General features: G+C 37.3%; 2 protein-coding genes across 2 annotated transcripts in view; one reads left to right on the top strand and one right to left on the bottom strand.

The window, feature by feature from the left end:
• CLRN2 (clarin 2) overlaps nucleotides 1-2,377 on the top strand; it is a 16,180-nt gene extending 13,803 nt beyond the window's left edge. The window contains exon 3 of the mRNA XM_069073938.1: nucleotides 2,112-2,377. Within this exon, the coding sequence (XP_068930039.1) occupies nucleotides 2,112-2,377 (266 nt within the window). The remainder of the gene's footprint in view (nucleotides 1-2,111) is intronic.
• QDPR (quinoid dihydropteridine reductase) overlaps nucleotides 1-27,598 on the bottom strand; it is a 167,660-nt gene that overhangs the window by 58,206 nt on the left and 81,856 nt on the right. The gene's annotated exons all lie outside the window — the stretch shown is intronic.

Here is a 27,598-nt window from a genome sequence, read left to right as displayed (position 1 = left end):
GCAACTGCCGTGGCTTGTTGTGTGTTTTTTTTTTTTTTGTTTTTTTGTTTTTTTTTTTTTTTTTTTTCTTCACCACAAAAACTAGAAAAAAATTTATATGAATGATGGGGGGGTGAGGGGGGAAAGAAGAATGTCCTGCAGCGGGGGGGGGGGGGGGGGGGGGGGGGGGGGGAAGTAATCACCACTGAATTTGAAAACCTTGGAGGACTTTCCAGGAAGCATACAATATACCACAAGATTGATTCTACAGAGTAGGGTATATATTCCTGGCCTCTGGCTTCTCTCTAATAGGCCCCCATTCTCAATCTTTCAGTCACCCCAACCAGAACTTGTAACTATTTTTGATCAGTTCACAAGCCTAACTTCATCTCCCTTATCCCTTATCCAAGGACTGCCAATGGGGGGTGGGGGTGATTCAAATTCAGGTGGGTCCCTAAAGTCGGTGGTGAAAAGCAGAATGGGAAGAGGCTGCAGGACAGAGTGGAAAGAGAATGGGATTTGGCATTAGAGGCCAGTGGTATGTACCCCAGTTTACCATCCGCCCCTCTGTGATCCTTTTTTTTTCTTATCTGTAAAATGACAGGGTAGGATCTCAAAGGTCCCTTCCAGGTCTCCATCCTATGATAGGATCCCCAGATCAAAACTATAACTCTGAGGTAGTTCGAGGAAGCGAGATACCTGGGTCTCTTTTCTTTCCTTTCTCTTTGTACTTGTTTGCTACTCTTATCTCCTCTCCTTACTCTTTATCTATGGAAAAAGCTAAATAAGGAGGTGATAAGCCAGGTGCCAAATAAATAAGTGGAAATGCAGGCTGAAAAGGCTTCCAGAGACTAGGTAGAAGGAGTTCAAGTACAGTTGGAAACTCTTAACACCCACCCGTGGGGATAGCCTCAGGTGTTTAGGGATTTGAAGTTTCTTTATTCACTTAAGTTTTTAATGGGAAGAAGGCTGAATCTGGACTCTGAGGACATGGATTCTGATCACAGGTCTGCCACTTACTTCCTGGGCAAGTTACTCAACTTGAACCACAGATTCCTTGTCTGTCAAATCAGGAGGTGAGCCTGTATTTAACCTTTAAGGTCTCTTTTACAAATCCAATGAATAGGCATATAGAATTAAAAGTCCCCTCTGATGACATGTAAGAGGGAAGGAAAATTCGCTCTCATTTATTCTTACAGGTCACTAAATATAAATGGCCAACAAAACATAGTAAAATTTGTTGTTATACTTTGTTGTTGTTGTTGTTTTTTGCAGGGCAATTGGGGTTAAGTGACTCGCCCAAGGTCACACAGCTAGTTTTTTGTGTTAAGCATCTGAGATCAAATTTGAACTCAGATCCTCCTGACTCCAGGGCTAATGCTCTGTTCACTGTGCCACCTAGCCACTCCTGTTGTTATACTTATTTATTTGTACATTTGTCTCCACGTCAGATTCTAATTCCTGGAACTCTAGGACTGGGTCTAACTTCATCCTATGCTTTCTGTTCTGTGGTGAGCAAGCTGTGTCTGATTTAATTCTTCGAGCTGTTTGTTCTTTGTATGTCCTACATCACAGTGCCTTACTCCCAAAAGACGATCGATGATTATTTACTGAACTGAATTGGATCCCATGATTTTGGGATTTGGGATACATCAGAAGAGACAAGGCTGAAATTCCAGTTAATGATGTAATTAAAAATGCAGGTTAATCTACTTACAAGAATGAACCACTTCCAGATATTTTACTAGTAACCATTCCAAACAACTTATGAGCTACTTATAACTGATTCTTATCTGTTTACTAGAGTAGATTCAATATGATTTCTACTTACTAGTGCTTTGTTAGCCCAGTTCATACTGCTATAGATATTTCAAAATAATAAAATTGCACTTCTTAAAAAAAAAATTCTCTAATTCAGATTGGACTCATTCTTTCTTAGCCTGAATCAGAGTGGTTTTGTTGCACAACTCCCTCATAGATAGAAAATGGACAGTATTTGATGTGGGGCTTTCAAAGGTTTGATTCAGTCTATATAAAGTTTGGTTCAATCCTTATGAAGATGCTACAATTTAAAAAGGTACCATGAAGTCTTTAACTGCCAACCTGAATTTTGAATCTTCCCTTGGTCCTAGGTGGCGTTGTTGCTTTGGCCATTGGGAGTTTCATGGCAGCTGTGAAATTCCATGACCTCACGGACAGAATTGCCAATTTTCAGGAAAAGATCTTTCAGTTTGTCGTCGTGGAGGAACAGTATGAAGAATCTTTCTGGATCTGTGTGGCAAGTGCTGCTGCCCACGCAGCAAATGTGCTGGTGGTCGCCATAAGTCAGATTCCCCTTCCTGAGATAAAGACCAAAATAGAAGAAGCAACGGTGACAGCAGAGGATATCTTGTATTAATTGCCTCCCCTAACTGTGCCCTCTTCCTAAAAATACTTCTGTGAAATTAATTGAGGTATAATTTTTGGGTTCTCATGCTTCTGTTCTACATGAAGGCTTTTCTTCATTAATGCTCTGGCCACTAATTAATTGGCAGTAATTTTATAGATTCTATAAAAGTCAATGGAAAATGTCAGTAATTATAACCAGGGATTGTAAATTATATACTTCATGGACCTCATTGCCTGAACAAGGAATTAATGATGTAATCAAAGATGTACAATAATGGCATTTTCTCTAGAGACTTTCATCCTAGGAAATTTATGGACCTAGGAAAGTCAAGATGTCCCTCAGACTGATTCATGCTGTACTCTTTTAAGGGAAACAGAAAAGAACGTGGTGGTGGAAATGCTAGCATTCCATTGGTTAACAAATGTCTATTGAACGAAACAGATTCATTCTTGTGTAAATTGAATTACTCAAAACAGGAATTCTGAAGAGAGTTGTTTGCAAAGTGAAGCATCCTCTGGGGATCTGCTGGGTAGGCACAGATGTTTGTAGCAAAGCTTTCCTAAATTCCCCACACCTGTATTAATCAACCCAGATGTGAAGAATCATTTTCCACTTTTGTCTTCATGCCAAGTAGAATATAACACCGCCCTTCTCTCAACCACAAACAAGCACATAAATTCCATATATTTTTTAAGTCCAATCCTGTGTTCAACAAGCTAGGAAACAGCCCATGAGGAAATTCACTGTCCAGAATGCACACCAAGAACTCATCTGTAACATATAGCAAAGTCTTAGCAGCCTGAGAGAACTGAGCAGTTCCTTAGTCTGCCCAGGGTCACACAACTAGGATGTGTCCAGGTCAGGACTTGAACCCAGGTCTTCTTGACCCCAAGGCCACCTGTCTATCTACAACACTATTCTACCCCTGGAAGCTCCATCTCACTTGAAAAATGGCTTAATGCTATTCCTCAGTATAGCCATATGGAATTTCTTCTGCTCTACTGAGTTGGATTGAATGTCAGAGGAAAGAGCCCTGGATTCAGAGTCAGTAGTCCTGAATTGAAAATCTGACTCTGCCACTAATTGGCTACATGACCACTCAAATACTTTCTCTGAGCCTCTATTTCTTCATCTGTAAAATGGGGATAAGAACATGCTGCCTATCTCCTAGGTTTGTTGTGATGGTCAAATAAGATACTGTAAATAAAGGATCTTTGTGACTTTAAGGACAGTTCAAACTAAGCTGTTGCTATTTTTTCCCTTTCTCATAGATGTTGCAGAGAGAACATAACTTCAGTACTCAGAAGTTAGATATATTTTGGTGTTATCTGTCTCCATGTCTCAAAGATGACACTGATGAATAATCACGTTATATTTGTTGCTTGTCCAGCTCTTATGGCCTCATATGATCAATTCTAAGCTGTCTGCTAATGTAAGGAACATTACCACAAATCGTTCAGAACAATATCAAATTCTCAAACACTTTGTTTTTGTTTTTTTTAACAGCAGATTAACCTTTTCAACCCTGTTTTTCTCAGGTCAATGTAAAAATTAATTTGTTTTCCCAATACACAGAACATCCTCCCATTTATTTAGCACTTCAGTGATTACAAAGACCTCCCCCTCACAACATTTCTGTGGAATAGTCTGTGCAAGTATTATTATTCCCATATTGCCGATGAGGGTAAAAAGCTCATGGCAAAATGACTTATCCATGGTACTGACCTAGTGACTTCTCTACCCATATATTGTTTGTGTCTTGGGGGCTGGGAAGATTGTGGGAGAGTGGTTAGGGCTGGCTAGTGCACTAGAAGCACTTTGCAAACAACTCTCTTTAGGTTAAAACCTGACTTGGTTCCTTATTACCTGTGTGCCTGTGGACAGGTCTTTTGCTCATCTGCAAAATTAGATTATCTCTAAGTTTCCTTCCAGTTCTAATTTTTTTTTAAAGGCCATCCTTGATATTGGGGGGGAAAATAACTGAGAGGTAAGATACTCTAGTATGGTCTCTATATATTCAGTGATGGTTCATATCTTCAAATGGAGCCACATGTAACCAGAATAGGTGAAGAAGACTCAGAGCTACCTTGTTTCCAGGGACTAGAATACTTTCACTCTCATATGAACAAATCTTTGGTGATAAAAGGATATTTAGGAATGGACAAATTAATGCCTTTAATATTTTATTATCTCCACATAAAAGAATTTGCATAAGAAGAAAACATAATCATATTCCTATTTTCTGATTAATGTGGTCATGATAATGTTAATATTTATTTTAAGGTTATTAATATGCATATAAGTTGTTATTGCCAATATTAATTGCACTGAGTTGTACCAAAGCTAGTGAGATTTAGTATATTAATTTTTTAAAATATAATGCTAGTGAAGCAAATTCTTTATCTAGGTTGTTAGTGAAAATAAGAGAGCATTTTAGTTCATGAAAATGTGTATAATAAATTGAAGATTAATTACCAAGATGTTTTTATTGGTAGCAATCAATTTTTAAATGCACAGAAAAGAACAGAACAGGGGCCAGAAAGAGTCACAGACAAGTAAGGCAGCTTTGAAAGTTACATGTTAAATTGATTATATATTTAAAAGAAAAGTGAAAGGTACAAAATAGAGATCTATAGTTTTGTGATAAATCTTCTTCTGCTGTACTATGTATATGGAAATGCTCGTTTTCCTGGGTTTCTGTTAAGATCAGAATACTTTCCCTTCTTACAAGTCCAGAAGCTCCAAACCTATGGCATCATCTAGCATTCTACCATGGGGAAAAATTTCAGGGTGGCTAGAGATGAGTAGCATCCCACTTCCTTACCCCCACCCCATAGCCACACCTTCCTCAGAGACTTATAAAATTACTCTAGACTTAAAAGGTTATTCTGATATCAAAGCCCCACACACCCAAGAAGAGAAGGAAGTTGGGACGGTTAGAAAGTCAATTCCCCTCCTCAGGCAGGTGAAATTCTTGTAACTCAAATTATCAACAAAAGGAAAATTTGGAAAGGGCAGGTTTGCTCATGACTCAGTGTTTCATTGCTCCCAGGCTTGATCCAGGGACTTCACCATTGCATGAGGCTGGACCTGAGTTTTGCTTCATTCCTACTTTAAAAATCCCTAATACTGTAGTTGCTTAGATAATCTGCTGACTGTGTCCACCAGGTATTTCTTAGAGACCAGGTCCTACATGGCTGCCTGCTGCTAACCAGCACCACTTATGCAACAAAGTATTACAGCTCTTTTAGAATGAAGCCACATGAACCAATACACTATAAGCCTGGTTAACATGTTATCAGCTCTGTTGTTAGTTAGGTCTATAGATCCACCTGGCTGGTGCATCAGGCAGATGTCACTTCCCAGCTACCCCTTATCAAATGCAGGTGCCTACTAGCCCTTAGGTGGCATAATAGATGGAGTGCTGAACCGGAAGTCAGGAAAACTCATCTTCCTAATTTTAAATCTGACCTCAGACACTTAGTAGCTGTGTGACCCTGGGCAAGTCACTTAACTCTGTTTGCCTCAGTTTCCTCATCTGTCAAATGAACTAGAAAAGGAAATGGCAAACCACTCCAGTATTTTTGCCAAGAAAACCACAAATGGAGTCACAAAGAGTCAGGCATGACTAAAAAACAACTGAGCAACATCATTCAGTAGAAGATAAATGACAACAACTGAATCCTGTTGAACCCTTCCCTACCCTTAATTGTAGACAGTGTATTTCAAACACAGTAATACTGTAATCTCCCACTGACTCTTCCTAAGGCCAGGGAAGATAGTCATACACCTTTCCATTCTTCCTCCTCACTTTTTCCATCCTCCCCTCCAGTGAACAGGTCCAGATCATGCAAAGTTAGAAAGAGGGAAGGTAAAGGGGTAATTTTAGTAACTGTTGCAGGTAAGGCCCATGTCCCCGTTATGCTCAAACCCTAATTTTAAAATTCTCAGTTCACACCCAAAAAATCACAAATCTGTGCATACCCTTTGACCCAGGGATATCACTACAAGACATAGGTTCATAGGATCACAAATTTAGAACTGAAAGGGACCTATATATACAAAATTTTTCATAGCAACATTTTTTATTATAAAAACAAACTGGAAACTAAGCGTTGTTTTTCAGTCATTTTCAGTCTTGTCCTACTTTTTGTGACCCAATTTGGGGTTTTATTGGCAAAGATACTGGAGCGGTTTGCCATTTCCTTCTCCAGCTCATTTTTGTACAGATGAGGGAACTAAGGCAAACAGGGTTAAGACTTGCCCAGGATCACACAGCTATTAAGTGAGTGAGGTCAGATTTGAACTCAGGAAGTTGTCTTCCTGACTTCAGGCCCAGCACCCTATCCACTACACCACCTTGCTGCCTTGGAAACTAAAAGGATGCCCATCAAATGGAAAATGGTTGAACAAATTATGATATATGAAAGTAATGTATCATTGTGCCATAAAAAGTGATAAAAGGGACAGAAAGCTTGTAAGAACGTATGAATCTGGGAAGACTTGTAAGAATTTTTGCAAAGTGAGTAGAACTAGAAAAACAATTTATTCATTGACTGCATCATTGTAACAAAAAATAATTGTGAAAGACTTAGGAACTCTGATCCATGCACTGAGCAACCATGATTCCAAAAAGCTGAGGATGAAGAATGCTTCCCATCTCTTGACAAGGAGGTGATATTATCAATGTACAAAGCAAGATACATCTTTTCTGAAACAAAGTATGGATATCACTTGCTTGACTTTGCTTATTTTTCAAAAGGGAGGGGGAGAATTGCAAAAGAGAAAGGACTAGTGAGAGCAAGACCAAAAAAAAGAGAAGAAAATAAAGAAATGAGTAACAATGAGGCATTTTAAAATGCATAGAAGATAACAGAAGGCCATTCAGAGGGAGACAGACAAGCAGGACAGCTCTGAAATTAACATGACAAATTTTCATCTACTTGGTGTATATGATAGAGATTGGTAGTTTCATATAAATAAGTATGCATACATATATGCCTATATAAAATCTTTTTTCTCTTCGAATATGGAAATGTTCGTTTTGTTCTCTTTATCAAGTTCAGGATAACAACAACAAAAAATTGCAAAGTACACCAAAAACAAATATATCTGTTTTCTTCCCAGTTAAAAGTTGTATTCTTTGAAAATTTGAGCAACACAGACATTATAACAATTACACAGTCTACCTGCAGTCACACAATATAAAACATCTATGGAAACATACCTAAAGCCAGAGGACCTGGATTCAAATTCTGGCTTTTCTGTTTACTACTTGTGTGACCTGAGGCAAATCTCCTAACTTCTCTGGGCCTCCAGTCCTCATCTGTAAAATGAAGAAGTTAGAAGTAGGTTACTTCAAAGGAACTTCTGGTTCTAGATCTATGATCTTCTGATCCTACAATAGAGCTATATATAGTTGGCTTTACCTAAATTCTAATTGCTAATTTTATATAGTACTTTAAAGTTTGCAAATAACTTTTTTTTTCGGCTTAGCACCATGCTAGCACTAACATGTTAGCACACATAGTAAGCACTAAATAAATGCCTGTTTACTGACTGACTGACTGAACAAACAACACTTTGCAATATCTTATTTGATCCTGATGACAACTGTGTAAAGTAAGTGCTATTATCATTGCTCATCTTACAAATGAAGAAATTGATGATCAGATGTGTGATGATGTGATTTTTCTGACGTCACTAATAAGTACCTAAGGCAGGATTTGAGCATGGATTTTCTGACTCCAAATTCAGTTCTCTACCTGCTACAGTAAGCTACCTTTATCTAGTTCCAAATAACAAAAAATGAATTTTTTTTAAATTGTAGCTGCTGAAAATCACATATTCAATGTCTAGTCAGGTATCAAAGGCTTCCTTTCTGTATAAGTGTACCTCCATTCTATTCCACCCCCAACAATAACCACAATTGTCCATTATGTTATTTGACTAATAGCCTCTCCTTTGGGACCAAACCCCAGCCTCTGTTGACATTAGGTTGATGGCTGAAGCACAGGGAGTCCCCTTTTAGTATTCTAATATATTCTACAATCTGCTCCGCTTTTTCTATGAAGAACTTTACCTTTTTCAGCAAGTCAGAAATAGGTGGTTTAGTAACAGGTTGCCAAATATTTTCAAGATATCTCTTTGGAAACCTGAGAAGACTCCAAGGCTTCAGGAAGCTCATACAAGGCATTTGTGACATTTTTCTCAAAGACTGTGTTCATGTTACATGTAAAATGAGATGTTTGGATAGTCTCTACAATTCTATTCAAATTCTATGGTTTTACTTATACTCTTACTTCTTGTATTTGGTCATGTCCAACTTGGTGACCCCACTTGGGGTTTTCTTGGCAAAGATATTGGAGTAATTTTCCATTTCCTTCTCGAGCTCATTTTGCTGATGAGGAAACTGAGGCAAATAGGGTTAAGTGACTTGCTCAGGGTCACACAGCTATTAAATGTCTGAGGCCAGATTTGAACTCACATCTTCCTGACTCCAGGCCCAGTGCTCCATCCACTGCACCACCTAGCTGTCCCATTCTTATTTCTACAACCTCATCTTTCTATGGTGCATTTTAAAGGTCAAACAAATAAGAAACATCCCAAGGGCTATAGGATCATTCAGCTGCTTTTGATTTTCTGAACTTTTTAAAGGCATAAGGAAGCAGTCACAGAGCAATTGTGAATCCTTTTGGTATAAAGGAAGAGAGAAGAAATAAATCCCTGATCAAATTGGGGGGGGGGGTTCTAATAGAGTATAAAAGTTTTATCTAAGTTACCTACTAACAGAATGAGAATGAATTTCCTAGACAACCTGATAACATAATATGGCATTGGCCATTAGATGAAAGCAACTGATGGGACCCAAGGAACTTCTGGTAGTTGATTGAAAACCAGCTATGATCCTGGTAGCCTTTAGAAAGCAAGCTGGTCTCACTCTGAAATAGTTCTGAAGGAAAGAGTTAGCTGTTGAGGACTTGCTATTCACCTTTCTTGTGTCTCAGAGAACACACAAGGGGAGGACAGACAGATTTCTCTCTCCTCTCATCCTATCTTCAGCCACGGTGTCTTATGGCAGAAACACATGTGCTTGCAGATGGAGAGTGCAATTCAAAGACACCTTCTGTGTAGAGAAGAAGGGAATTCTGAATCCCTTAGACAGCATGACCCCAGAATCTAATCTTCTGGTAGAAAAAAGGGGCTTTCCAGGGCAGTACAGGCTTTTAGTGTTACCTCACAGGTAACTCTAAGATAAAGAGTCTCTGAGTTAGAGAGCTCAAGGCATTGGGTATTAGATCTTCTAAAGAGAGAAAGGGTTATTCCCTGATGCATTCTGCTCCATGGAGAAGGAAGAAGACAGCTTGTGTTTCCTGAGCAACATCTTACTTGACAGGCAAAGCCACTGAGGACCTTAACTGTGCTAAAAAGTAAAAATGGTAGAGACTACAGCCAATCAACGAAAATATAGATACAGATATAGATATTGTGTACGTACATATATGTACATACATATACACACATACACATACATATATATACATATCCACACACATACACATACACACACTCTACCAAGTAGAGAAGCATCTGCAAGAGACTACAAGACCAAAGGCAGTAAGGAGCCATTCTAGGATCTCAGTGGTCATGCTATGTCAGACAAATGTGTTGTCCATCCTTGTGTGTACATTGGTCACATATTTCTTATGTGTTTCTCTCCACTTATAGCCCCTAAATGTATCCATTCTCCTTCTGTATATGTTACTGTACATATGAGATAGCATGCTTTATGTTTATGGGAAGGACATTTTGTTGCTACTCTTCCTGCCATGCCATTTCAGTAAAGTCCTTTGCTTTGAGCTAATGATATCTTCTGGCAGACTAAAGAAAGCAACATGGTGGAAGGACTCATGAGCTATGATCTTAGGAGTGTGGAGGATAGCATCAAAAAAGAGGTAAATAATATAGCCCTTAGGGCTATTGAGCTAAAAAATCTGGCAGATTGTCTCCTCATGAGGCCACATTATAGCTGGAGCCCGAAAGAGGATAGCAGAAAGCATGGCATGGAGAACCTTATCTCAGTGGAAAAAATAACTTGGTGGTATCAAAGGTATAAGTTGCCCTGAATACACATGTCCCCTGGCCATGTGTGGATCTTATACAAGGCAGAGCCAGTAAGAACCTTAGCACATAAAACACAGTATGTCAGTGCTAGAAAGGGTCTTAGGAAATGCAATATAGAATATCAGAGCTAGAAGAAATCTTTGAGATAATTTTGTCCAGAGGTTCTTAATCGGGGGTCCATAAACTCCATAAAGTAGATAAATTTCAGGGGGTTCATGATCTTGAATGTCTTTATTTTTGCCTCTTGATTAAAATTTAGCTAAAATTTAGCATTTTTTTCTATTATGATTTTTTTAAAGCATTATTCTGAAAAAAGGTACTTGAGCTTCACCAGACTTTAAAAAGGGTCAGTGGCACAAAAAAAGTTAAGACCCCCTAATTTAATCTAATACACTCACTTTACAAATGAGAAAACTGAACCTTTGGTCAGGTTGGTATAGAAGTAAAAGAGAAGGCAGTAACTGTCAGTTATAGAACCTCTTGGAAATCCAGATTGACCAATGATCATTAGACATTTACTAAAATCATGGAATATCAGAGCCAGAAGACACTTCAAAGCAAGGAATGTAGAATGTTTGAGTAAGAAGTTTTAAAGATCACTTACTTCAACCCTTTCACTTTACAGATAAGGAAACTGGTCTTTGAGTTCTTTACAGAGACACTGATCAAACCTCATTTTTTATTGCTTTCAGTTTATAAATTAGTTCTCTCGTATGTATTCTCAGAAGCAAGGATTGTCTTTAACTGATGTGACATTAACCCTTCACAGAATACTAGCTGATCACACAAACCAAAGAACCAGTTCTTCTATGAGACAAGGCATTCCAGGTCTAAGATTTCCCCGCTAGTTCCGGCAGACACCCATCCAATCTGCCACAATAAGACTCAAGCTATTCGCGCTAGGAGAAGTGAGACTAACAAACAATGCCTTAAAAACAATCACCCTGTAATTAAATTCTTCTCTTGATACAGCTGAATGAACACACTATCATCTGTAACCTATGAGGTCATCACGTTGGCTAGCATGATGCCTGGGGGATGAAACCCTCCTTTAGGCTCATCATTAGAACTGCCTGGATCCATTATTCTTCTCCACCTTTGTCCCTCACAAAGAAATACTGTGACAAAATGTCAAGCTAACAAGCTTTACTGCAGCAGGGACAGTAAGCAACAATAGGCATTTAATTCTAGGGTTAGCTCTGCTTTCACAGTCTTTTCTTGAAAGTAAATGATGGCTTCGAGAGTCAGTCTACCGGTTCATTCAGTAGTCTAGCATTCTTTGAGTATTTCTACCTGTTCTTCACTACATAAATCAGTCCTGGTCCATTCTGACTTTCCAGGCTGCTGTAGGGGACTTATAGTTCTCTCACTATTAGAACATTACAAAAGACTGCTCAGGAAAGACAAAATACGTGTATCTGACCAAAGAGTTTCCATAGATAAAAGAAGAGAAGCACAACAAAACAAAATTAATTATTCTCTTGTCAGTGTCAGGGGGACTTGAGAATGTTAGCTGGACATTTAAAGAGACTAGAAGTTATTCAACAATAATGCAATTTAAATAGCATCAGTTAAGTGCTGGCCATGTGCAATGAACTACAAAGACAAAAATTAAAATGTGTCTGTCCTCAGGAGCTTTTCTTTTGTATTTGTTATGTAGGAGTGGGATATAACTCCTACGTGAGATAAGCAAATATAAAATTATTTCACGTAGTGCCTCAAATACTTTACAAATTGCTAAAGAAAACAATTTTTGTCTTAAATTATTAATAAAGCAAGAGAAAATAATAGCATGATTTTTTTGTTTGTTTGTTTTAAAGGCACTGAATATGGATTTGGAAGACTGTGGGCATGAATCCTGACTATGTCACTTTGTGTTTTCATGACTTTGGGCAAATCACTTCAACTTAATCTCCTCACCTATGAAACAGGGTAGTTGATCTAAATGATCTCCAAATTCCCTGTGACATTCCAAAATCCTGCGGTCCTAAATGAAGAAATGACAAGACTACTACTTTAGATATAACTTCATTAGATGTCTGGTGATCACAATGACTTAGGTATAATCCTATAGTAATCTGACAAAAATCACAGGTTACAAAAGTCATGTAAAAATAGTCATATCTTGCAAAAGAACATGATACAATGCAAATCTAGGATTAAGGAATAGCTTTATAAAAAGTAAATTACAGCAAGGCTACATTTCACCACTAGAGGGAAGCAATTCACAGACAATAAACATTTATAAACTATTAGCTGAGTGTGTGAGAAAGCAACTGAGAATTTTAAGCAAGTGAAGTATTCTCTTTCCCTAGCAACTGTGTCCTTTTTTTATGGACATCGCATCTCAATTGGTTGGCATGAAATGCTTGGCGACAGAAATTGATTTAACTATTTATGGTACTGCACCGAACTGTATTCTGGATGAGTAAAAGCTTTGTAATTTGGGGCCCTTTGTTTAGGAAAGCAGTTCAAACTTTGAAATTTTGAACTTTTAAAAAATGCAGAGAAAACATAGATATGATCCCACTTCCAAAAATGAAGTCAATTCAGGAAGAGGCTCTTTTCTCAAATATGAAATTTACCGATTTTCATTATATTGTCACATAATTCCAATGAAAAAGAAAAGAGGGAACATTTAATACAGGGGTTAATTCAGCTACACAGGGACTCAGACCTCAAAAAGGATATGTAGGCTGAGTATAAACAATGGAAAGGCAAATACGAGCGGCATCATCCTGTAAAAATAGCATTAAGAAAGCTAAAGTAAAGAATGAGCTGTACCTTGTTTAAAAAAATGGTAAGGACAATAAAAGGGGCCTTAGAAGTTATTATTAGAGAAGAAAGAACAATATGAAAGGAATACCTCCCCTGCTTGAAACAAAATTTTTATTCAGAGTAAAGAGAATTACTGATGCTTTGTTTGGGGCCATCATTTTTGTCAAAGTGAATAACCTTCATGCTGAAAAGGGGTGAACAAAAATTTGATGAACAGGAAATTAAACCCTATGGAGCTTCTCTAAATGAGTCAATCTCTTTAATTTGGACAATCTACATCCTATATAGTACTGAAAAAACTTGCAGAGGAGATCAGTAAATCAACATTATTCATTCCTTCCAACTCTTAAGATCCGATGACTTTGATTAATTTTTTTTTAATTCTTGCTAACTGAGATACCATTTATTCCTTACTGTATGTTATCAGTTTTAAAAGAATTACAATACTGAAGGAACTGATTTCATTGACTTGGAGAACTCTTGGCTTGTGAATTCCCTGCAGGGAAGTGGACCCATCACTCTAATTGTTACCTGGAGCATTAGGTGATTAAATAACTTGCCCAGGGTGTCACAGTCCCAAGAGTCAAAGACATGATTTTTACTTAAGTCCCCCTGATTCCAATATCAGCATTCTACTCACCCTGACTAGGCTAAAAGAGCTCCGCAATGCTATGTAGTTTCTTCTGTGAGTTTCTTCAATAGAATCTTAAAGTCTTCCAGGCAATAATTAATTTTATAATCTCAGTAATTCCCAATGTTGCGCACCCAAATTACTTTAAAGAATATACATATGGAAAACCTTAATAATCTGCTTTTTTAAAAAAAATCTTTGATACAGAGAGCCCTTGAAGCTCTTGGGTGACTTACAAACATCAATTTTCTTTGTTCTATCTATAGATGTACAATGTATAAGAGATTTGACTGGCATTTTCCTGACCTATTTCTAACTTATCCAGAATGCTCTTTATAATCTAACCAGTTTCAGTTTGCTTCCTTAAAAATAAAGAAAGAATATGAAATTGTGTAAACTCCCAATGACAAGGGCATTTTTTCTGCAAAAAGAATGGCTAAAGCAAAAGTCAGCTTGGGCTTATCCAAGGCTTCATCACTGTCCATTATCTTTACAGAAATTTAAAATAAAATTGTGGCACTTCATCAAGAATAGCAGTCACCCCTTCAACCTCTATAAGTAAACACATTCTTCTATCTTACTTTAAAAAAAATTAACAATTGGGTGTGTAAAAGCAGTAGCCTCCATTTTGTCAAGAATTTGTGCTAAGAGTTTTCTAAGCATTACCTCCAAAGAGAAGCTTTTTATTAACCCCAGGTGTTAGAGCTTTCTCCTTCCTGAGATTATCTTGTATATGCAGGTTGTCCCAAAGTCTTTAAAGTGCACTAAGACTTTTAGGACACTCTGTTTATGTGTTGTATACTTCCAGGGGAATTCAAGCTTGTTGGGGATAGGGGTTGTTGCTGTTTTTTTTAATTTTGTCTTTCATCGCAGTAACTATCATAAGATCTTACACATAATAGGCTCTTTAAAAAAATGCTTACTCAAGTCTGACAAGCCATCAGATTCAGCTTCCTCAGATGCCATGTCAATAACCACACAAAACACAGTGGTGGAGCATACTTCTATTCATGCTGTCCTTAATGTTTTGCTTTGAAAAGGATTTGTGGTACAATATTCTTTTATGATATTGAGAAACTCCTCGACTCAGAGGTGGTAAAATCATCCTGGAGGATTCCTCCAACCTTGGTTTGTTTGACTAGAGGTCAATTAATCCAAGAGATTAGAGCTAGAAGATCAGAAAATTCAATTCAAATCAGCTGATAGATAGTGGATAGTAATGCCAAGGGACAAAGGGAGATATTTACACAGCCTTAGGGTGGTATCACTAATAGCGAAAGAAGTCTACTCCCCTAATTTCCTTATTTGGGAGGCTGAGCAGTAGGGATAGGTTTTCAGGTGATTTGGGGGAGAAGGTGCTAACCTTGGGGTCTCAGGAGTTGCCATTGATCAGGTCTGTTCCAGTGGGGATGTTTTTGTCAGTAGCTAATTTCATTTGGAATATTCTAGTGGTGACAGGAAATCTGTAAAACAGTAGAGGCCTCCACCAGATAGAATCAGTGGCCTCCTTTTGTTAAATAAAATAGACTGAATGTATGTCTCCATTTATACAACCCTGTAGTAGCTCTGTTTCTTTGACTTTTAAGGTTGGGGAAATGGTTCTCCTAAATTCACAGTACACAAGTTTTATCCATTGCCTCTACAATAGCTTAATGAGGGTAAGAAGTCTTATTAAGTAGCTCATAAATGAACCAGCTTTTTCCCCAAAGCTCTCATGTTCTGGATTATGCCATAGTCCATACGTGTATTCCATGAAAAAAACCCAGAAAAATTAGAAAATCTTCCCAGAGACGAACACTGTTTATTCCAGAAGGTGAGAATTGTCTACCAAATTCTAGACAAATTGCTAGATGATATAATTGTCTAGCAAAAAAAAAAATAACTTTTTGATAGCTTCAGATACAATTTAAAATTTATACTTTCACTAGATGTATAAAATTGAGAAAACCTGATCATTTGAAAAATAACTTTGTCCACCCACATTTAAAAAGGGTGTATGGTTGGTAGCTTTCCTCTCTATCCTGATGCACCTGCGCTTTCATAGGCTCTGGAAGAAGTAGACAGGTGGCCATCAGTGCTTATCTACCTCCAAGAGTTCCAGTCTGGGATACTCAGATGCTCAGCTCAGGATAAGCCATCAAGTACTGGGCCTAACCATGGGCTACTATAGCAAATCCTCTTTCACAAATGTGGCTGCCTCTTGGGTCTACCTGGGACAGGAAGTGATATTCCAGGGTACTCTTGCCTTGATTTGATTTGGTTTGTTCAAGGTTTTAAAATGTAAACATAATGATCATATAATACTTCATAACAGCTTTCTTTTCCTTCTGCCCTGAAATTCCCTTTTCCCACTGGAGAGTTAGTTTGTCCCAGAACCTCCATTTTGAGGAAGGTGCCAGACCAGCCCTTCTTTATTCTCCCAGTTTTTTAGCTCTCTTTTATGTTATCTTCCCATATTAGAATTTAAGCTCCTTGAGAATAGGGATTATCATTCTTTTGGCTTGTATTTGTATTTCTCATGCTTAGGATAGTGCCTGGCACATAGAAGAACTTAATAAATGCTTATTGATTTGATTTGAAATAAATTTAACAAAATCAACTCATGCTTCCATTTCCCATTAAAAATCTATTCATCTCAGGGGCGGCCAGATGGCTCAGCGAGTAAGAGCACCGGCTCCAGTGTCGGGATGACCTGGATCAAATCTGGGCTCAGATACTCAGCACCACACCAAGAAATAACTGGCCGTGTAACCTTGAGCAAGTTACTTAACCCTGATTGCTTTAAAAAAAAAAAAAAGAAGCTATTCTTCTCAAACAAAATTAATGCATTAGGGATAAAAAAGGAAGAAGTGGAAAGGAGGAAAAAAAAATTTTTTATCAAATTTCTCAGAAAGGTGTTTCGTATCTAAGATAATGAGGATAGCTAACAGAAATGTATAGCTCTAGAAGCCATTTCCCAATAAATACATGGTCAAAGGATAATGAATAACTAGTTCTCAAAAGAAAAATTGCAAACGATTAACAACTACATGAAAGTATATTCCAAGTCACTAATAAGAAAAATGTAAATCAAATGAATGCTGAGATTTTATTTTATATCCAGAAAACTGGCAAAGCTGACAAAAGATAGGAATAATTAATGTTGGAGGATTTGTAGAAAGACAGGCACACCAGTTGGTAAAACTGTGAGATGGTATGACAATTTGGGGAAGCAATTTGGTATTATGCAAATAAAGTAGCTAAAATATATACCATATTACCTAGAAATTTCACTTTAGGAATGTACCTCAAGGAGATCATTGATAGAGAGAAAGCCAAAATACACCAAAATATTTACAACAGTACTTTTTATGGCAACAAAGAACTGGATTCCATTGACTGGGGAATGGAACAAACAAATTGTGGTAGATGAATGTAATTCATGGAAACACTTATATGAATTAAAAAGTTTATTGATTGATATCAAGTGAATTAAGGAGAGCTAAGAAAACAACATATACAATGTGAATAGACTATAACAACATGAATAAAGAATAATCACAAAACAACTGAAAAGGAATATTATAAGATGTTGCTCACTCAGGTTGGTGACACTGTGAAAAACATCCACTTATCACACATTCCCATCATCTCAGCACACCTAAGTGACCCTCTAGGAGATCACATTTCTGTGTTCTACTCTCAAAATCAATGGAAGAAAGGAGTAAAAACCTTTCACCACCACCCATAGGCTGCTGGTGTCTAAGTTAGCACTCAAAGAACTCAAGGTCAGAAGTGATTTTTATTTTCTAAATTAATGCTCAGCATTCTACCAAGCTATATCAATCTTTTTCTCAGGCTGAGATCATTCAGGTCTGTGAAATCCAGGAAGCTGCAGCCTCTAATCTCTGCATATACAAAAAAGTGGGTGAGTTCTGTTCTCTAACTTACGGAAAGACCCTTTACCTGAGCAGCTACAATTTCATTGCCTTTCCTTTTACATTAAAGGTTGTAGGCAATTCACTTATCCTTTGCATTTCATGTCTGTCACCATCAGGGTAATCTGGTGGGGAAAATGCTGGAAAATGCAAAGGAAGAGACAAGACTGCTTTAAGTATGTATTCTATATGAATTCTTCTGTGCTGTGTAAACCATAGGTAAATGTTTTAAATATTTAAAATTTTGATATAATTTTACATTTTTCTACTTACCAAAACTTTACGATGAGTCTTGAAGCATTAGCACATGAAACAAATATTATTCAATTTCCTATAGTCTAGAATCTGGAAACGAACACCTGAAATGCAGAACAATGCAGAAAGACTTCAAAGAACAGCTAGGAGTTAGTAATCATAGGTTCATAGATTTAAAAGGGAAAGAACCTCAAAGATCATTTAGTTCAACCCCTTTATTTCACTAGTTAGATGGCATAGTAGAAAGTTACTTAAAGGCAGGGACTCCCTTGCTTGTTTGCATACTCAAGTAGAAACTGGGTCATTAAACCATACATATGGATCCCTACAGACCCATGCTGACTGAGAAAACCACATCCTAACATTATCTATGCTCTGCTGTATTTTTATTTATTTTGTTAAATATTTCCCAATTATATTTTCATCTAATACAGGGAGAATATTGGCTGCAGTGCAGAAGCTGTGTGTTTAACACCTCAGTTGTAGCCCATAAAAGCTCTGAGGATCCCTATTCCAACTTTCACTCCTACTAATGAATCAAGTTCCTAGGGATAAACTGGTTACATCTCCCCCTCAGGGTTCTAGGTACAGCCCTGAAGCTTGGTTATTCTCTAATGACGTTGCCCATCCCTACTAGTGTGCTTTCCCTCAAGATTATCGGCTGAGAATCACTTAGTCAGCAAGCCTTAAAAAGCTTTTATGAGGGAATATTTACTACGTGGCATGATAAGAAGAGTTGGTCTAAAACATCCCTCCAAAAAAGCTCAACCTTGGAGAACACATATGGCAAAGGAGTAACACAGCTCCTGTCTGATCTCCTTTTCTCCTATTCTTGGAGTGCTCAAGAAGTACCAGTTTGGCATGGTGTAGTCCCCTTACTGGGCTTCATGTAGGGTCAGTGAATCTAGTCTGTCAATTGGCTCCTGGTAATTCAGACATTGCCTCCAGATGATCCAGGGGATCATTAAATGGCATCCAGGGATGCCATTTAAAACACAAAGGGGAACCAATGCTGTTGGCAAGGGTTCTAGGACATTGATGGGAAAACAGGATCCTTTGCCGGTGGAAGATTCTCCTCTGGTCAAAGGGAGAGGAGGGGGAGACCTGGCAGAAACTGAAGATGAAGGCTTTTCTTCCCTTTCTCCACTTTCTTCCCTTCCCCCAAGTAGTTCCCTTTTAGTCTATTTAGCTAGAACTCCACACTTGCTTCATTTTCTAGAATACCCTCCCTTCTTAACGTTTTTGATAATTCCTAGACCATCCAGGGGCTGTGGCTAGTATGAACACAATTCTTGTGCAATGCATCTTAAAATCTTTTGATTGACTGACTGAAACCTGTTCTCACCTAGTTAAAGTATCATAGCTAAAATGGGGTGGGGAGGCATACACCCTACCCTTACAGTAAAAAGAAAAATTTCTTAGAGAAATAGTGCTGAAGTGTAATAGGCTACCTCTGAGCATAACAAACTCCCTATTCCAGCAGGTTTTCAGCCCCTTGACAAAAATTTTGTAGAAGAGATTTCCACTCCCATAAAAGTGAAACTGAAGGATCTTTGAGGCCTTTTTAATTTCTAAAATACCATGCTCCATTGAGAGTTTGAACTATGCAAAGAGCCTATAGCCATTTGTTGCATTCAGTCAAGGATTCCTGTTCGGTATGGAGTCTGTGGACATATTCAGGCTTTTGAGCTAAGCGGGGCATTCATTCTTGGGTCTGTTCTGGGGCCTTGATCAGCCTGGCCCGAACTGAAGGTGCGTTACCTCCCCACTCTGTTGAGGACCAGAAAGGACCTGAAGCCAGGTCTCTTGACTCAGGGCCAGTGCACTTTGCACTCCTGGACACTGTCTTCCCTTCAAATAGAGCTATTTTGCCAGGATTGTGAAACTGGTCAAGAGGAGAAACAAGCTCAACAAGCCAGCTTATAAAAAAAAATTATAGCATTTCCCTGCTGCTTGTAAGTCAGCTGACTTCTCCAGTCTCCCTTCCCTCTTTCCCTAATGCTGAGAAGTTTAAATCACTGAAGCCCTTCACCAGAAATGCACACACTGTACTTATACAAACGTTCTGCTTTCAGACAATATTGTCCCCTGGATTGTACAAAGATGTCATCAGCTTGTTCCAATAGACACCGATCACCCACAACACAGTCAGGTTGTCCTCATTTATTATTTGCAGAGAATTATTCGACCCAGAAACTGGAAAGTTGAGTTTCTGAGCTTTGATGTTCTAATGTCCAGAGAGATAGAGGGTGTATTTTAATTTGGCTACATCATTTCTTCAAATTCCACATATATAAAATTGAATTCTTCTTTTCTTCTATCATACAAAGCAGCTTTCCTCCCTAACTTAAAAAAATATATATGTTCTTTATGTTGCCAATGTGGAAATTCCCTCCGCTGATAGGTTTTTTTTAGCTCATTTTTATTTTTCATGTATCAAGCATTTTTTAAAATTAATCTGTCCTCATTACCCTCCCTGTAGTTGAGCATTTTTTAAAATCCAAAAACAAATCTCTCAGTATAGATCTACATAGTCTGGCAAAACAGATTCCCACATTGACTATGCACAAAAAGTATGTCTCCTACATTTTAATGCCTTGCCACCTCTCTGTCAGGAAGAGAGCGGTGTGTTTGTGGCTTATCATTGTGCTTCTCTTTATAATGTTGTTATCATTGTACAGAGTGTCCCAAAAGTCTTGCTAAATTATACTAAGACCTTTGGGACACTGCATATGTTGTTCTTCTAATTTTGTTCACTTTATTCTGTCAGTTCATAAAAATCTTTCTAATTTCCTCTGACATTGTCTATTTCACCATTTCTTATGGTCCCTCTCTACCTTCTCCGTTTCCATTAATGGCACTAATATTTTTTAAATTTTGAAATCTTGGAGTCATTTAGCATAAGATCACAGATTTCATTCTGGAAGGAGGGGAGTCAGAGGGAGGGACTATGCCAGGCATTTTCCAAGTCTTATTTCACTGATCCCCATAACAGATGAAGTAGGTGCTATTATCATTGTTATTATTCCCAATTTACAGTTGGGAAAACCAAAGCAGACAGAGACTAAATGACTTGCCTAGGGTTATACAGTTAATTAATGTCTGAAGTGGGATTTGAATTTGGGTCTTCCTGACTCTAGGCCCAGTCCTACGCTACCTAGCTACATCAGTGGTCATCTAGCCCAACTCCTTCAATTTACAACTGAGGAAACTGAAACCCGGAGAGGTTGGCTTATCTGGGTCACATACAAAGTAAATTGTAGTAACAGAATGTGACCCCAAGTCCTCCATCTCCAAACCCAGTGCTCCTGCTACCACACTAGATAGATGTATTCCTTAGATCCAGACACCAATCAGATCCTATTAATTATTTTGTAGTACTGTCTTCTTCTTCATTCAAAGAAATTATTCATCCACACTTCATCACGCTCATAATGTCCTCCCACCTGTAAAGATGGCGACTTTTCCACGCCTTCTTATTCTCTGTGACCAGCCTACTGAGAGCCTTTATAAGAGAAGGGGAAATCTAGCTGCTGTTGTTTTTAAATATATTATGGATACCAGTGCTACAATTGGCCATTCATCGATTATCCTGGTCTCTCAATACATGACTAACTCACTTTCTCTTCAGGTGATAGATGTTCTTCTTGATATGCTTTATACCCATGGTATCAAACTCAAATAGAACCGGGGGCCACAAGACTATATATAAGCATCTCTGCTAGCTGCATATTGACTTAGAAAGCTGCATATTAACACTATTTATGTTCTATTGTTTTTTATTTTTAATAAAAAAATTTCTCAATTACATTTTAATCTGGTACAGGCCACACTTGAGAACCTTGCAGGCTGTTTTTATACTATTTATTACATACACACCATCAGTGATAATATGCTTCAATCAGTTTACAGGTACCATGTATCCTTCCACTGCCCTATAGGTTACCGGAAATTTTGTTTTTCTGAAGTCATGAGACTCACAGTCATGTAATATCTTAACTTTTAACACTGAAGGGTTAAACTATGGATTTTGCCACAGTGAACAAACAGCATTTTTTCATCAAAAGTGTGTAATATGCAAATGAGACTCAGATAAATCTCTTCCCATTCAGTTCTGAGCCTAACACATTGTCCATCTGTAGTAACTATTCAAGATTATGTGTTGTTAATGGACTTATTATGCTGCCCATGCAACCAATGTCATAATCTCAGCAATATGCATTTTTATCCTCTGTTTTTCCGGTGCAGATGATTAAGCTGATCTATCTCAATTAAACTTCACTGAGCAGTCTTTGTAGCTTTCCAGGCTTTGATGAAATTAGCAAAATTATTTGCAAACAAGAATATTCAGAAAAATTTAATAATGATAGAGGTCACCTTTACTACTTGGACTCTGTTTAGGATTTTATGATGACTCTCAACCACCTTATGTGAACATATATCTCCTTGTTTTATAACTCACTTGATGTTGATTGTTAAACAAAATTATCACAGTTACTGAGTATTATAGACTCTTGTATGATTTTAGCCTGAATAGGAGGTATTTTCTTTGAGAAGAAACTTTAAGGCTGTATTCGGTTCTATCAGGTCAAATGCTTATTTTTTTTTTTTACTATACATCTCTAACATATTTGTATGACCCTCCAAAATAGTTACCTGTAAAAATCCTGCCTTGTTCTGTTGTCTTTAAGGATACATTCTCAATACACACATAGACTAATAACAATTTTAGACATAATGATCAGTAGTTGCTAATGTCTTCTTGCTCATTAAAAAAAAAAAGTCAGTGATTCTTTCCATGTCTTTGGAATCTTCCTATCTGAGAAATGGTAAAAAATCAATCCCTAAGTGTCTTTAAAATTGTGTCACCTAAAACGTGAATTTATTCTAAACTTCTTCTGACCCAAAATCACCCCATTCCATCCTTCTTTCGTCTTCCTAAGTACCATTCCTCTTCTTTGTATAGTTCATTGGGTACTAAGGAGATAAAGTCCAAATGTGGAAGGTCCACAAGGACTGTTGATGAAAATATTTCACTATATAGAAATGCTGGCAAATCTGTTCCATTTCACATCTACTTTCCCTCCTAAATTTCACTGAGAAATATTCTTAGGTTGATCTGCTTAGCTGAGTCTTACATCAAGCTCTTTGGTGAGATTATCTATGTCTCTTGTTTTATGAAGGTTTGTTTTCCCAAGTGAATTTTTATAAACTCCTTTTTTTGTGGTTGTTACCTTGGGATTGACCTTGTAGCAGTATTACTAGGTCAAAGGACATACACAGTTTAATAGTTTTTAGGACACAGTTCCAAAATGCTTTCTAGAATGGCAACCAATAGTAAACTATTTTATCTGTTTCCACAGGCTCTCCAACAATAGTCATTTTCCATTTTGTGTCAACTTTGCCAATTTGATGGGACTAATGGAGAATCTCAAAGTTACTTTAATTTGCATTTCTTGAATTATTAGTAAATGGGAGCATTTTTCCCTATGTGGTTATTGATAATTTGACTTTTTTCATGTGAAAACTGCCTGTTACTAACCTTTGACCATTTTATCAATTGGGTAATGACTCTTTTTATTACAGATTTTAATCAGTCTCTTACATATCTTGGAAATGAGACCTTTATCAAAGAAACTTATTGCAAATATATTTCTCTAGTTGTGATTTCCTTCCAATTTTAACTGCTTTGGTTTTGTTTGCACAAAAACTTTTAAATTTTACATAATCAAAACTATCCATTTTATCCTTCTCTAATCCTCTCTATCCTTTTCTTGGGTCTTAATATCTTCCCTTATCCATAGCTGTGAAAAGTAATTTCTTCCTTTCTCCTCTAATCTGTTGTGATGTTGCCCTTTATATCTAAGTCATGTATCCACTTGTAACTTCTCCTGGTATATGATACAGGATCTTTTGTTCTATATTTTGTTTCTCGGAGGCTCTTTTCCAGTTTTCTTAGTAGGTTTTGTTGAATAGTTAATTCTTATCCCAACAGTCAAAGTATTAGGATTATCAAATATAATGCTACTGAGTTCATTTGAATCTATAAAGTTTATGCCCAATCTGTTCCACTGATTGGCCACTGTTTCTTAACCAGTACTGAATAATTTTGACTACTTCTTTATAGTTTGACATCTGGAACTAGTCCCTTACCTTCCTCTCCACTTTTTTCCCCGTTATTTCCCTTGAGATGCTTAATCTTCCACAAGTATATACTCTATCAACAGTAAGTATGAATACATACAGGGAATATGTATGTCCCTACATATGTATACCCAGATACACTACTGGAGGACATAGTGGTCTGGGAATACTTGTAGAAAAGCAAATGGGTAGTAAATACCTGTAGCCAGGATATACATGTAGAAAGGCATCTTAAGCTTTATCATACAGGGCCCCCAATGTTTTCTGGTGATGTCATCACACTACTTCCACTGGGCCTGTTCTCTATTGATCTCTGCTGGGTATATTATGGTCTACACAAAGTTTTATCCAAGTAGGTTGTCTCTGTCTGATACTGCTGTGCTGAAAACATGGTCTCTGTCAGCCACTGTTCCACTCGACAAATTTGAAGATCTTTTCTTTGCTTTCTTCTTCTCCAAGAATTTTTGTCTTCTTCATGGGAAGAGTAGGCTCTGTCATGCTTTTTTAGTCCAAATATCTGAACCTTTTTACAGTTTCTGCTTCCTTTAGAAGAAAAACAGCAACAATCTGACCAGGAATTGGGGATGGGGGTGGGGAGATGGGGACTGGGAGAATACCTCAGTACTTTTTTCCCCTCAAGAAGTGTCCTGTCTTTTTTGTTTTTTGCTTTTTGGAGGGGGGAAAACAGGGTAATTGGGGTTAAGTGACTTGCCCAAGGTCAGACAGCTAGTATTAAGTGTCTGAGGCTGGATTTGAACTCAGGTCCTCCTGACTCCAGGACTGGTGTTCTGAATTATTCACTGTGCCACCTAGCCACCCCATTAACAAACTTTTAAACATGAAATAAAAACTTCCTGATCAGAGTAGCATTGGTCTATCCACTACAGACATCATTTTAGCTTAGGGTGGGCATTCCTTATGCTTCCCAATTTGTCTTTCATAGCTGGACTATATCGAATCAATGTTTGCCCTAAAGGCTGTTCTCCTAACAAACAGCCAAGGCACTTATGGTCTGGGAGTTCAGTATCTTAACTCTAAAACCTCTTCCCTCTGCCCTCCCCTGCAGATAAGGGATGAGTAGATAAAAAAAAAAAGATAAAACCAAGCCTGTGGGCCAGGTTATTATTTCTGACTCTCTCTCTCATTCCTATCTTTACTAGGTATCAGTGGCCAGCAAAGGTTAAAACTTTTTCTGTTTTTTAGCTCCCCTCTACACATTGTTGAGGTACACACCTGTCAATCATACCATACAACTGCAACTTTTTAATGTATTCTGGTTTCATTTATAACGAAACTGTCAAGGTGGGCATGGTTCATTTTCACTAGCTATGTATTAGCTTGTTAGTTAGAAGGCAAATATTAAACATGAAAGGGAGTACCAATTCTATCACTATGGAAGCAAAAGGAACCCACATAAGACTGATGGTCATTAGCATTGGTTTCATCAGCTGCTATGACCAAACTAATTGATTGACTAGTTTACCTCATGGTCAACCTTCTGGTAATAATAAGCCTTTACTCTTAGTTTGGCTGGTTTTCAGACAGCAGACAGTCTGTTGCCAGTCTTTTCAGTTTTAATCACCCCATAGTATAGGTAGGTGGGAAAGTCTTTTAAAAATCATGTAATACAACACAGGGCTGTAAGGGCCAAACTAAATGCAGTGAGAGGGAATGTGGAAGCTGTTTGAGATTTCAAGAATACTAAATATTGGCTTGGACATGGAAACTCTATTTGTAGACATCTCTCTAAGCAAGGCATTAACTCATAGGCTTTAACCTCTGTCATTAAAGAACATTGCAAAGCCATAAAAGTATTAAAGGCTGCTAAAAATATGACAAGCAGAGTTCCTAGAAGGATTTCTTACTAAGATGAATGTCAAAATGTAGAAAATCTGACAATTGCATACTGGTCAAAATATGAAATGAAGTTTTTTTTTTTTTTGCAGGAGTGTAGAATTATAAAACCATAGCCTTACATATATAGTGCAAAGTATCTTACTGAGTTATCAAATAACTGTTTACACTGTTTAATTCATATCTTCCTTTTTTTTAGTTCTTATAGTTTAGAAACATTGCACTGTTATTTGTGTATTCTTTGCTTATAACTCTTTTTTTTTTTTTAAGCAATCGGGGTTAAGTAACTTGCTCAAGGTTACATGGCCAGTTATTTCTGTGTGTGGTACTAAGCATCTGAGCCCAGATTTGAACCCAGGTCATCCCGACACTGGAGCCGGTGCTCTTACTTGCTGTCCTACCTGGCTGCCCCTCCTTATAAGTCTTAATGATCTAATCTCAAAAACTACTAAATGTTGCACATTTGTTGTACCTAGTTGAAATTATAATGGAAGCCCTCAATACTGGCATAGTAATCATGACTGGACATTTCCATCAAAAAAGTTTAGTTTTAAAACACTGGTGCATGATACCTTCATAGTCTTGTTTTCCACTGGGTTGGAAGTTGAAGAAATTTCAAGAAGTAATAAGAAGCCATTTGTGAATATGAATTTTATTTGAATCCACTGTGTATATCAAAATTTTGTTTTGTACAAGCACATATTAGACATTTCTTAGAGTCTCTATTATTATTTCTAAAATACAGTATTTTTCAAACAAATTTAGATGGCAGTGAATAATGTAAACTAGGTCACTTTTTCTTAAAGATAAAACTTTCAGAAATAGCTTTTAGAAGTAACTAGAGAATATATTTTTTATTTTTAGTTGCTATTTGAATGATCTAAAGCTAATGAGAGTATTCTAGCTGTTTTGTCTTATATTTATACTTTATCACTTGAAGACCATAATAATGATATACTAATAACAAACTAATGTGACCAACTTGCAAAATCCTTTTCAAATTAAGTAAAAATAAATTGGTTGCTGAATGAAAAATTGTCAAATAAATCTCTATTTGATGGATGGAAACTCTTTCCAAGTTTATATTTGTTAACATTTTTAAAGAAAAAAGAGGAAAGTCTCAAGTCACTAAGCAAAGACTAAGTATAATGAGCCATATACATCTTATAAGCACACTTATGATATTATATACACTGGGAGTAGGTAGTTCAGCACAAAAGGATTTTGAAAAAAGGCAGAGTGGAAAAATATAGAACTAATATTGTTAATTATCTTACTTTGTTTTATTACTTAATTTTATGAAATGTTGGTGTGTTTTTAAAGGCTCCTACTCCTTCCACCATTCCTTTTTAAAATATTACCAGAATTTTTTTTTCACTCTTTTATCATTTGAACAATGTGAAATTCACTGGAAACTCTCTGTGTGCATAAGGAGACTAAGTGGTAGCCAAATCTGCTCTATAATTTCCAAAATGATAGAGACTGGGATTGGGATGTTGTAATGGGAATGCAGATTTGGAAGATCTT

The sequence above is a fragment of the Petaurus breviceps genome, unplaced genomic scaffold, assembly GCF_028583685.1.
Source record: "Petaurus breviceps papuanus isolate PSGF00001 unplaced genomic scaffold, PetGlider_PUasm1.0 140, whole genome shotgun sequence".
Classification (NCBI taxonomy): Eukaryota; Metazoa; Chordata; class Mammalia; order Diprotodontia; family Petauridae; genus Petaurus; species Petaurus breviceps.
This window is presented reverse-complemented; position numbering and strand designations above follow the sequence as displayed.